This window comes from Notothenia rossii (genome assembly GCF_949606895.1).
Source record: "Notothenia rossii genome assembly, chromosome: 11".
NCBI classification, from domain to species: domain Eukaryota; kingdom Metazoa; phylum Chordata; class Actinopteri; order Perciformes; family Nototheniidae; genus Notothenia; species Notothenia rossii.
In genome coordinates, this window is record NC_136910.1 from 49,002,367 (window position 1) to 49,016,141 (window position 13,775).

Sequence of the window (13,775 nt, forward strand, 5' to 3'; positions counted from 1 at the left end):
AAAATGCAATAAGACAAAATGCGTCTATGATGTATTTTCGATCTTTCCAATCCAGGCTTGAGATCTCTCTCCCCTGTCTGTGAGCGAGGGCGGGGCAATCTACACACACTTAGCTGCTACATCCATGCAACACACACACAAACACGGCGGAGATGGCGGAGAGACTGGAGAGAGCTAAGCGCTCCAAGGTGTGGTTAAACTTTACCCGACTCGATCTGGACAATGCTCGTTGCCAAATGTGCAATAAGAGTTTAGCATGTAAGGGCGGTAACACGAGCAATTTGTCTAAACATTTAGCAAAAGTGCACCACATTCAGTGGGAGAAATGCACCGTTTTCGAGTGTCTTTCTAGTAGCGCTGTAGCCCCATCCACGAGTAACGTTTCCACGTCAGGTATGTATATCCTCCAGAAGAACCGTTAGGCCTTTTGGCGCATACTTGTATGCCCCACCTTTGTTGCTCTGTAGACCACTGTATTTTTGCAGTAAATGCTTGTTTTTTGTTAGTTGTTTACAGTTATGTAAGTTCACATTATTTACAATTTGTTTAGTTAATTGACCTTTTTATCTTCTTCAAAAGAACTGATAAGAGTACCGTTAAAGGACCGGATCGATTAGTGGTATTATCGGTAAAAGTAGTAGTACCGTTAAAACCTTAACAATACCCATCCCTATATATAATGGTATAGCAGTCACCAGTACTTGACCCTTTCCCTCTCTCCTCTACAGGTCGCATCACGTCTGACCCAGTTCAGACCTCCTCTGACCCAGTTCAGACCACCACTGCACCGGTTCAGACCTCCTCTGACCCGGTTCAGACCTCCTCTCACGGTCTGTGTAAACTGGTCCGCTGGGCTCACAGTCACGGCACCATCTGCAGCCTCCTCCCCAGCCTGCAGCAGCTCACCCCCCACGGTACAGCGCTGACAACAGAACCCGGTTCCCACGGCAGCAGCGTCCCTGTCGCCGTGTGGAGTTGTGCCGATGGACACGCCTACCACTGGCCCCTCAGTGAGCATAGCAATGCTAACAGAGGCTCAGGCCATACTAGCAATGTTCAGGAGAGGTTTGTTGGAGGGCGTCCATCCAATAAGGTAATGTAGAGATTTAACATCTTTGACTGTATTTTGCATATCATTGCAAACCTAATTTTAGGTGTCCAGCACAGCTATAACACTTAAAGGAGACATATCATGCTTTTCCGGTTATTACCCGTCCCCTTGTGTGTTATGAAGGTTGTTATGCATGTAAACGGTGTGCAGAGTCAAAAACCCTCAAAGTACACCCTGTAGGGAGTAAAACTCTAACACAGAAAATACCTCCCCAAAACGCCTCGTTGGAGATTTCTCATTTTTCATTGTTTACTTCCTGGGTATCGCTACGTGGGGATACCCAGTAGCCACGCCCAGAGCTGCGACCAGGCTGATTGGTCCAAATTAACCAATCCACGGACTTCCACACACACACACACACACACACACACACACACACACACACACACACACACACACACACACACACACACACACACACACACACACACACACACACACACACACACACACACACACACACACACACACACACACACACACACACACACACACACACACTTCCATGCAGACAGCTCTGCTGATTTCTCCTCCCTGGCTGCTGGATGATAACAGACAGTTGGGATCGCGGCAAAATTCTCTCTGCAGACCCATTCTCACAGCGTTTATCAACCTATAAACCCTTTTCTTACTCAATATCAAGCCACACTTATTGTTTTTACTTCGGCTGTGACTTTTTGTGTGCTCAGGGTGAGATTGGCTGTGTTTCGCTGTGTATCGCTAAACAAGGAAACCAGACTTCCACGGAGCTCAGCGCGATTCACAACGTCCCGACCAATCAGAGCACACTGTGCTCACAGGGAGGGTGGGGTGTATGTGTATAATCTGTATGCTTCAGATTAAAGCATACACATCCTAGATAAACGATGTTGAAGCCGAAATTCTCGAAGGGAAGCAAAGTTGTCGCCCTCTGTATTTAAGGTTACAGAGAGAAGAGGATTTAAGACAGCGCCAACTCACTAATACCCCTTTGCAGCAATTATTGTGAAACGTATACTTTCATTTTAAAAGACCACCGCACCAGTTGTATCATATTTATTCCAAGAAAAAACAACACCTTACTTTAGTGTATTCAGCCTTGAAATGCAGATTTTGAGGATTCCATGGCTCTCAATTTGATTGGTAATTGTTTGATATTGATTCTCTTCCCCTACATTATCAGTGTCAGAAAGTGGGTTGATTTTATTTTGCAAAAATGTGTTACGGTGCTTGAGTTGCTGGCTACCAAAGTGTCCTTTTGCATGTTAGACATTTTGAATTCCTAGATATAGAGTCTTTAAAGAAAGGCCTTAGTTAATAAGTATCACACTACACAAAGTTTAGGGACATCAATCAGCAGGTACGGGCTAATGTTGCCCGGGCAACGGCCGTTTGGCCTTTTTGGCTGACCTGCCCCTCTGGAGAGAGCGAGAGTTTGTTTTTATTTTTTCTGTTGTGGCCGAATCAACATGATAACACCTACACCCTACCCCTACACACTACTCCTCCGTTTGGGCGTTCGCGCGGAGGGTCCGCCACATTAAGTGCTGTTCCAAACCTACGAGTGTGGAGCGGTGTGGAGGGGGGAGTGGGCTATCAAGCCCTCAAACAGCAAGTCTGCAGCGGTGCTGACTAGAGACCGGTCTCTACCTGACCGGACTCTACGCTGTGTGTGTCCGTCAGGAAACACGCTGTTTACAACTAGTTCCAGCAAACATCCACTGATAAACTGCGATGTTAACAACCTCATGATAACCTCGTTTTTTTTTTACTTAGGATCGTATACCTGTGTTTAGTCTAGAATTTTTTTTTTATTATAAAGTTGTGTATATTTACAGACTGTTGCAAAAACTAAGAAGCTTATAAACATCAGGTTTAAAACTAAAAGAGTTTTACAAAAAAGTAACACAATTAAAGATGTTTGGAGTTTTATTTGAGTTATTAATTTACATTTTTTGTCAAAGAGATGCTGATTTGAAACCGTTGTTACATACAGTTACGGCATTTCCTGTTTCTGCCGGAGAGAGGGGAGTTTGTACATTAGAACAGAATTGTCCCCATTTTGTCTTTAATAGTTACTAACATTAGACATTTTTGATGAGATATGGACCGCAAAACAAAAAATGTCCCTGGTTTTCATTTTTGAAATCAAGTCACCGAATGCAAGTAGCTTATTTTGTTATGAGATGTGAATTACAGTTCAATTTAGTTGATGTAATAATCGTTTGGTTTCTTTTACATTAAAAGCAAGTTACAATTTTCAAAAGGTCTTGTGTTTTTTATCGGGGGGAGGCCCTTTTTCCAGTTCAGAGAAATAGCCCCTCCAAATGTCTGTGTACTTCCCTGTCAATGAGACACATTTATAAAAACGATATATAGTACAAATCGTGACTTCACTCTGATTTGGTACAGTTAGTAATCTTGAATTTCTCATGCACTCTCTATTACCTTCCAGGTGACAGTAAAGGCGTCATGTGACCTGTCCTATAGTGAAGCAGCATCACAGGGGGAACAGTTCAGCAGTGGATGTGATTCGTCGGCAATGGCCGAAGATGATGACTATGAGCCACGCCCATCCAGAAAAAGAGGTGGGGCAACAGGAATAGCACTTCCTGTGAAGAACGTCAAACAGGAAGCAGACTCTGCAGAGGATTGTGACTCTGGCATGTAGGGCTGGCAGTGAAAGACGTTGCATCACAGGCTCAGGCGTGCCAGATCTGGGGGGGGGGAAACACCTTTTGACTGTTTGAGTTCATCCTAATTTTCGGGCATGATGTAACAACATTCATAATTAAGTAAAGGTAACACCCTTTTCACCCCGGTTACACGCTTAATTTGCCCTGTACAATGGGCGCTGTAAGTTATGAAAGTGTGGGATGTTGGCTTATGAAGCGCTCACAGCCAAAGGGAGAGAGAGAGAGAGAGGGCACACAAGTACCGGCGGGAATTGTGTTGTTAGCATCTGGTGCCGAAAAAAAGGCAGAGCATATACAATGTGTATGGGTTTGTTCTGTTCTGTTCACTCACACCACTTAATAACTAAGTGGCTCTGACTTTGATGTTCCAGTAAATAGTCATTGATTGTGGACTTTTACATATTTAAGGATCAGTGGTTAAAAAAAAAACGTTCTATGCAAAGTAATACATTTTATTGATTGTGTTGTTTTGTGTGTTGCCGAAAGCTGTTTTACATTAAAGCACCAAAAATACTGAGTATTATGAAGTAAAGCAAGTCTTTTTTCATTTTAGAAAAGGAAAAAAAGCCTTTGTCCATGGGTTTGTATTGCTTAAAAAATATATTATTTCAGTTGGAGATGTGGATGACTGAAAATGTAAAACCTATATATAAATATGGGGCTAAAGACAGCATCATATATCGGCACAACTGTCGTCTTCTGGTAAAATTCTACCCATAGATGAAGGATTGTTTCTTTTCATTTTTAATGTGTTTTATTTTAAAACAGAACTGAGAGATGCAAAAGATCAGAAGTGAGGGGAAATCTGTAAAAAACGATAATGTGAGCTATATTACGTAAAATTACCTTTAAGGTATTAGGATTTTCTGTCCCCATTTCTTATATGTGCAAAAATAAAACCTGAATTTCAATATATATTGAATGTAACAATTTTAGATTTCCTTTGCTTTCTGTAATGTGTGGCATTTTAGACCTAATTTATGACAGACACACAAACACTTGGTCTAATATTTTTTCCACAAAAAAAGATAAATACAAATAAATCTGCTCCTTCCCTTTATTATAAAACATAAAATAAGCAAAAGGATTACTTTTAATGGTTAAAAAGCTGGATTTAATATGTCTCCTTCACTGAAGAGTTCATTATCAGAGGCTTCAGGCTTCTTCATCACACTTGTGTAAATTGCATACTGAAGTTGAACACAGAGAAGCCTTAAACCTCCAACTCTGGAAATGCATCGCTTTGCACATTGAAGGCCTACAACCCAATTGAAGAAACAAAAAGGATAAATATATGGTGGATTGAGGGGAAGTTACCCATATTTAATTTAGCTCAAAATCTGGCCCAAATACTGACAACAACAAAAAGATTACCATAACGTTTTTTTTTCAGGCATGTGCCATTAAACATTTTGTTTTTTTTAATTGTATTACTCTTTTAGAATATAACTGTTCTATCATGATCCCCCACTATCATTTTTGGGATTACAATACAATCAATTATAATTTAATATAAAATACTACTATCTCAAATATAATTGTAAATATAATATATATATATATATATATATATATATATATATATATATATATATATGTATGTGATATACTATACTATAGTGTGATCATATACATTTTAGATTACAAATTATAAATAAATCATTTAGTGACAAGGGGGTGAGATTAAATAAGTTATACTTCTTCTCACTCCTTTTCGAACATTAGATGTGGCACTGTTTATGTTGCTAATGCTGTTGTTGTTGTAAATGTCATTTTTAGTTTTGATTTGTTTTACATGACTATGCACTGCAACATTTGTTTTGTTTTTGTCATTTTACTTGTTCGAAATAAAAATATATCAATCAATCTATCAATATAGATTATCATAGCATATTTTAATATAATGTAAAGCAATTGATCATAATATATTGTAATAAAGAATATAATGTACTATATATGCGGCCGCTAGAGTTCAGTGTTACACCATTCAGTGACAGTTCCTCTCCCGTCCAGCAGCTGGCAGTAAAGCGAGCTTCACGTTAGTTTTTGTCCATCGGAAAGCTTCTCCAGACAGAGAATGTGTTGATTAAAAAAGCTCTATGTCTGATTTTATGTTTATGATATGTAGTCAAACATTTAGGAATGAATTCGTCGTAACAAGATGAACATTTCCCTCAGTTTGCAGTGGCTGACGAACGTCCATGAATGAGGAAGATGTGATGAACTTGCCTGGACTCACAGCTGGACTTTTTTTAATTTATAGTGGCAAAGTTAAGTATGAGACATGTTTATGAAGTGTCGGAGCTTAGTTCTTGCGCATGATGAATGTGGTTTGTCTGCAGACAGATGAACACACTCTAATGTTCCACAATATGTCTCTGTCCCATCTGATAGTGTATAGTAGTTGTAAGTGTGTACAAGTCACTTATTCAGCTGTGTGTTATTGGTGTGTAAGTTCACAGTGTACAGAGAAACACGCAGAGAAGAAGAGATGTTGCTAATTTTGCAAGCAAAAATTATAACTCACTTGCCTAAAATAAAAGTACGATTAATATAACAAATATCATTTAAATATATGCTCATTTGGTCTTTTGTATGCACAATGTATTTCTCATTGGCCTATTCGTATATGGTGCTAACTCACAAGGACTTGCAATATACTATACAGGTTGTTTTATACGTTAGAAAATATAGACTTGACTTGAATACCGATTGATTTTTTAAAATCACAATAACTTTTTTAACTACGCTTGCTGTTAGAAATGACTTTGGGGGCTTCAATATTGACAATATGCAAGTAGTGAGTTATGTTTGGGATATTCGGAGAGCTATAGGTTCTATTAATGTTGCATAATACTATTTGTTAAATTATATTGAGTCATTATGCCTATTTTTTTATCGTTGATAATGCTGTTTTCGGATTGGTAAAACATATTTTTGTGCAAGGTAATTCCACAGTTTTACACATGCCATCTGTGCCAAGATTGTTTTTTTTATATTTTAAAGATAGGTGATACAAACAGGAAACTTCTGCAGACTTTAATAAAAATCCAAATTAACAAGTCCGCTTCTAGAAAAACCTTCAACTTCATTCAAATGTGAGATATAGATCATGCAACATATGGTGCATTTCCACTACAGGGTTTTAGCGCGGCTCGGCTCGCTCTTTTTTGCTTTTCCACTAGGGGTAGGTACCGGTTCACGGGTACTTTCTTAGAACCAGCTCAGTCGAGGTTCCAAACGAGCTGAAAATATGCTTAGCTAGTGACGTGAACACTGCCGACCGCTGATTGGTCAGAGAGAATCGTCACAATTCTTGCGCGAGACAGTCCCCAAGCGTCTCATAAGCACTTAAGCAGCGCCATTTTTAAAACAGACGAGCTACCGTTAGCAGGTATTTCTAATTTCAACAAAGTATCTTTTATTTAAAAAAATACTTAAAGAAATGGCAACAAAAAAAACACCGCCGTGGTCGTTTGACGAGGTACAGACGTTACTCAAACTCGTTGCGGATAAAAAAAAATACAGTGGGAGCTCAATGGCGTGAAGCATAATGAGAAAGTTTACCGGAAGGTCTCCACACTGTTGGCCGTCCATGGCTTCACGAGGACTTTCCTGCAGTGTAGACTCAAACAAAAAAAAACTGAAGAGTGTTTATAGAGCCCTCAAGGACCACAACGGCCAGAGTGGTTCCAGTAGGAAACCGTGGAAGTGGTTTGACCGGATGGACGCCATATACGGCCATAGCCATAGACCGGCCAACGTTGGGAGGGAGGGAGGCCTGGACTCGGCAACGGCGGTGCTGAAGCCCGTGCAGAATGGTACGTTTTTGCTAACGCTCTGCCTTGTGTCCCTATCTATTGTCAAGCTCAGTTCTTCTAACAGCTTCCGCCTACACTGCGTCGTTACTATAGTTACGACCAGGGGCGGATCTAGACAAATATTCATGAGGTGGCAAGAGGGTGGCAGGAGATTTTGAGGGGTGGCATCCCCTGGCAGAAGTATATGCTGGTTTTATTGCAGCAATACATGTGAAATGTATACTTTCATTTTAAAAGACCACCGCACCAGTTGTATCATATTTATTCCAAGAAAAAATAACACCTTACTTTGGTGTATTCAGCCTAGGGCTGCAACAAACGAATAATTTGATAATTGTTTAATCTATTGATTAATGAAAAGATTAATCGACTATTCTGATTATGCCTTGCACAATTTCTCAAACGCTCTTATTTAGCCATCAACTTTTAGATTTAGCTTGAAGTTGTTTTAGGCATGTGGAAACTAACGATGAACTCAATAAAGATGAATACTTGATTCAAAAATACATATTTTATTAAACTTTCTGCTGAAAGATAAATAAAAAATCTTTCCGTCAACATTTTAAACCAAGGATAGCAGATCAGATAAAAGATAACCTTTTTCGCATTCTCAACGATGGGTATCGTTAAGGTTTTAACTGTATTACTACTTTTATCGATACCGCTTATCAATCCAGTCCTTTAACGGTACTCTTATTGGTTTTTTTGAAAAAAAAGAATGTAAATGAACCAAACAAATTGTGAACAAAATTAACATTGCTTTTTATTTAAAGGTGACCTATCATGCAAAATGCACTTTTGTACATCTTTTATACATAAATATGTGTCCCCGGTGTTCCAGGAAACTTACCAAGTGTCAGAAAACACAAACCTCTTTATTTTCCTCCATACCCAAATCTCTAAGAAAGGGGCTGCAACGGATCTGATACAGACTGATCCAGATTTGAACACTTCTATGACGTCACAGAAGTGGCGCTACGGCTATTGGGCCAACTCCACCAATCAGGAGGAGACAGCCACGAACATTGCCGTTCGAAAGCACTGGAGACGCTGTAGTACATATTTCAGGACACCAGATGGTGCTGTTCTCACTGAATCCGAGCATGAAAGGCAGTGTTAAATTGAGCGAAATGAGGAATGGCTAAAATGCATGATCTGTTTGGTATTTTGAAAAATGAAAAGTATAAATATGCTTTTATATACAGTGGGGCAAAAAAGTATTTAGTCATTCACCAATTGTGCAAGTTCTCCCACTTAAAAAGATGAGAGAGGCCTGTAATTTTCATCCTAGGTATACCTCAACTGAGACAAAATGAGAAGAAAAGAAATCCAGAAAATCACATTGTCTGATTTTTAAAGAATTTATTTGCTAATTATGGTGGAAAATAAGTATTTGGTCACTTACAAACAAACAAGATTTCTGGCTCTCACAGACCTGTAACTTCTTCTTTAAGAGCCTCCTCTGTCCTCCACTTGTTAACTGTATTAATGGCACCTGTTTGAACTCGTTATCAGTATAAAAGACACCTGTCCACAACCTCAAACAGTCACACTCCAAACTCCACTATGGCCAAGACCAAAGAGCTGTCAAAGGACACCAGAAACAACATTGTAGACCTGCACCAGGCTGGGAAGACTGAATCTGCAATAGGTAAGCAGCTTGGTGTGAAGAAATCAACGGTGGGAGCAATTATTAGAAAATGGAAGACATACAAGACCACTGATAATCTCCCTCGATCTGGGGCTCCACGCACGATCTCACCCCGCGGGGTCAAAATGATCACAAGAACGGTGGGCAAAAATCCCAGAACCACACGGGGGGACCTAGTCAATGACCTGCAGAGAGCTGGGACCAAAGTAACAAAGGCTACCATCAGTAACACACTACGCCGCCAGGGACTCAAATCCTGCAGTGCCAGACGTGTCCCCCTGCTTAAGCCAGTACATGTCCAGGGGCCTCATGTATAACGCTGTGCGTAGGATTGACGTGGGAAGGTTGCTTATGTAGTAGAAATCCGAAAAATAGGTCCATCAATTTTCCGCCACTTTCCGATTCACCAAACATTGCGTACCGGCGAGGAAAGTGCGTATGGCACTTCCTACGCCGGTTTCCCTTTATAAATCACAACCGACTCGAAATGCGGTGCAGCTCTTGCGGGCTTCACGTAACGCCCATATTTGCCTATAAATACTCAAAGAAACGCCCTTTCATTCATTCATTTTGACTGACTGCATGGAGAAGATCGCAGGAAATGACGACAGAACAGCTAAAAAAAACATCTCACACCGTGTCAGATTTTGGTTATTTTGGGGAGGTCGTGATAAATCATATTGTTTGGTGGATGCAGTTTGAACCAGAGTAGCAGCATGGAGGTCGGATCGTCACCAAAATAAATACACAAGTGGTCCGAAAAAGGTTAATGACAAAAAAAATAAACATAGCCTTCCTCAGGCAGTGTGCTTATACCGGGGACAGGAGACCCCCCCTTGATGAGAAACTGTAAGAAATGATCGGGGAATCCCTCCGGAGTGGAGTCATGACGACTGGATCTGAATTATGTTTTTGTATTTGGTGGTTTGTGTCCCAGCTATCGATCAGCTGTGCGCAGCGTCTCCACTGCAGCCTGTGCATCTCAATCTGCTTAAGATTGGCTTTAATCAATGTTTAAAAATGAATTATTCATATATGATAAATGAGAGGTAACATTTTATTTATGGTATTATTTTTGACATATTTCTCTCCATTTTTCCTTCTGCCAACGATGTCGCAGTTTCTCGTCTCTCCCGTTTTTGTGCTTAGTGCGTACGCATGGGTTAGAGTTTGCGTGGAGGACCGCACGTTTTCCCTTCAAGTTAGTATTTTATAAATCGCAAACATTGCGTAGAAACTGCCGTACGCCATCTTTTGAGCGTATATCCCTTTATAAATGAGGCCCCAGGCCCATCTGAAGTTTGCTCGAGAGCATTTAGATGATCCATAAGAGGATTGGGAGAATTTCATATGGTCAGATGAAACCAAAATAGAACTTTTTGGTAAAAACTCAACTAGACGTGTTTGGAAGAGAAAGAATGCCGAGTTGCATCCAAAGAACACCATACCTACTGTGAAACATGGGGGTGGAAACATCATGCTTTGGGGCTGTTTTTCTGCAAAGGGACCAGGACGACTGATCCGTGTAAAGGAAAGAATGAATGGGGCCATGTATCGTGAGATTTTGAGTGACAACCTCCTTCCATCAGCAAGGGCATTGAAGATGAAACGTGGCTGGGTCTTTCAGCATGACAATGATCCCAAACACACCGCCCTGGGCAACGGAGGAGTGGCTTCGTAAGAAGCATTTCAAGGTCCTGGAGTGGCCTAGCCAGTCTCCAGATCTCAACCCCATAGAAAATCTTTGGAGGGAGTTGAAAGTCCGTGTTGCCCAGCGACAGCCCCAAAACATCACTGCTCTAGAGGAGATCTGCATGGAGGAATGGGCCAAAATACCAGCAACAGTGTGTGAAAACCTTGTGAAGACTTACAGAAAACGTTTGACCTCTGTCATTGCCAACAAAGGGTATATAACAAAGTATTGAGATGAACTTTTGTTATTGACCAAATACTTATTTTGCACCATAATCTGCAAATAAAGTCTTTAACAGTCAGACAATGTGATCTTCTGGATTTTTTTTTTCTCATTCTGTCTCTCATAGTTGAGGTATACAGAGGATAACAATTACAGGCCTCTCTCATCTTTTTAAGTGGAAGAACTTGCACAATTGGTGGCTGACTAAATACCTTTTTTGCCCCACTGTAGGTATGGTCCTACACTATATTATTCAAATATAGTATGATAGGTCCACACAATTTCACATCAAAAGAAACAACAATGTTTTAACAAATCGTATTAAATAATGTGATGACAGAATTGTAAACAGAATAGCTGAAACTTTAACAAAATAAATAACTCGGTTACCTCTAATCATTAACCCATGTTTGTATAATTGAGTTAACTCTGTGTGTTGCTGCAAGTATACATAATAACTGACGTGGAAACGTTACTCGCGGATGGGGCAACAACGCTACTAGAAAGACAGTCGAAAACGGTGCATTTCTCCGTCTGGATGTGGTGCACTTTTGCTAAATGTTTATACCGCCCTTACATTCTAAACTCTTATTGCACTCTTGGCAACAAGCATTGTCCAGATCGAGTCGGGTAAAGTTCAACCACACCTTGGAGCGCTTAGTTCTCTCTGCCATCTCCCCCGTGTGTGTGTGAACTGCCCCGCCCCTTTATTTTTTAAATGTCTCCAGTACCGATAAAAAATACCGATAACGTTGGAGCTTAACGGCGCGTAATGACGTCACCAACGAATCGACGACTGAATTAGTTTGCAACTAATTTGGTCACCGATTTTAATCGATTAAGCCGATTAGTTGTTGCACCCCTAATTCAGCCTTGAAATGCAGATTTTGAGGATTCCATTGCTCTCAATTTTATTGGTAATTGTTTGATATTGATTCTCTTTCCCTACATTATCAGTGTCAGAAAGTGGGTTGATTTTATTTTTTGCAAAAATGTGTTGCGGTGCTTGAGTTGCTGGCTACCAAAGTCTCCTTTTTCATGTTGCACATTTTGAATTCCTAGATATAGAGTCTTTAAAGAAATGCCTTAGTTAATAAGTATCACACTACACAAAGTTTAGGGACATCAATGAGTCACATTTATAAAAACGATATATAGTACAAATCGTGACTTCACTCTGACTTGGTACAGTTAGTAAACTTGAATTTCTCATGCACTCTCTATTACCTTCCAGGCGTCATGAAGCAGCATCAAAGGGGGAACAGTTCAGCAGCGGATGTGATTCGTCGGCAACGGCTGAAGAAGATGACTATGAGCCACGCCCATCCAGAAAAAGAGGTTGGGCAACGGGAGTAGCACTTCCTGTGAAGAACGTCAAACAGAAAGCAGACTCTGCAGAGGATTGTGACTCTGGCATAGGGCTGGCAGTGAAAGACGTTGCATCACAGGCTCAGGGCACCAGAACTGGGGAGGTGCTGCGCTGGTAGCTCTGGGAGGAGGAAAAACACCTTTTGACTGTTTGAGCTCATCCTAATTTTCGGCCATGATGTAACAACATTCATAATTAAGTAAAGGTAACACCCTTTTCACCCCGGTTAAAACGTTTCATTTGCCTTGTACGATGGGCGCTGTTGGCTTATCAGGCGCCCGCAGCTCACAGCCAAATGGAGAGAGAGAGAGAGAGAGAGAGAGGGCGCACCGGTACCAGCGGGAATTGTGTTGTTATCATCTGGTGCTGAAAAAAAGGCAGATCATATACAATGTGAAACAGAAGCCTACAATGCGACAAGTCTGTGGTCCTTAACTAGTTTACACGGTTGTTATCATTTTCTTTTTCCTTATCTTGTTCGTAATGATCGTCATGTGCCTGCACTACATTGTCATCAGATTTCTGTTCCTGTGTCGGTAGACTTTCTGCCCCAGTTCTAATCAGTTTCTTCGTGGATGGACTTGTTTAAAGAAAAGGCAGATCATATACAATGTGTATGGGTTTGTTCTGGTCACTCACACCACTAACTGGCTCTGACTTTCATGTTCCAGTAAATAGTCTAATTGCTTGTGGACTTTTACATATTTAAGGATCAGTGGTTCAAAAAATGTTTTTCTATGCAAAGTAATACATTGTATTGATTGTGCTGTTTTACATTAAAGCGTCAAAAATACTGAGTATTATGAAGTAAAGCAAGTCTTTAGAAAGAAAAAAAAGCCTTTGTCCATGGGTTGGTATTGCTTAAAAATAGTGGATGACTGAAAATGTATAGCCTATATATAAATATGGGGCTAAAGACACCATCATATACAGTATCGCCACAACTGCTGTATTCTGGTGACATTCTACCCATAGATGAAGGAATGTTTATTTTCCTTTTTTAATGTGTTTCATCTTAAAACAGAAGGGGGAAATCAAGATGCAAAGCTCAGAGGTGAGGGGAAAATCTGAAAAAACGATAATGTGAGCTATATTAAGTAAAATTACCTTTAAGGTATTAGGACTTTCTGGCCCCATTTCTTATATGTGCAAAAATAAAACCTGAATTTCAATATATATTGAATGTAACACTTTTAGATTTCCTTTGCTTCCTGTAATGTGTGGCATGTTAGA

At 40.2% G+C, this 13,775-nt stretch overlaps 1 protein-coding gene across 2 annotated transcripts; it reads left to right on the forward strand.

The window, feature by feature from the left end:
- Positions 1-152: 152 nt before the first annotated feature.
- On the forward strand, positions 153-12,722 carry LOC307024797 (uncharacterized protein KIAA1958-like; the record flags this gene model as incomplete). 2 transcript variants are annotated; one of them, XM_079659200.1, is made up of 4 exons in its annotated part: positions 153-393; positions 729-1,093; positions 3,546-3,790; positions 12,622-12,722. In XM_079659200.1, the coding sequence occupies 3 exons, from the start codon at positions 153-155 to the stop codon at positions 3,759-3,761; spliced, it is 822 nt and encodes a 273-aa protein (XP_079515326.1). In that variant the 3' UTR covers positions 3,762-3,790; positions 12,622-12,722. The 2 variants fall into 2 exon arrangements, with proteins under 2 accessions (XP_079515326.1, XP_079515325.1); XM_079659199.1 differs by lacking the exon at positions 12,622-12,722 and having other exon boundaries at positions 3,546-4,306.
- Between the last annotated feature and the right edge of the window lie 1,053 nt (positions 12,723-13,775).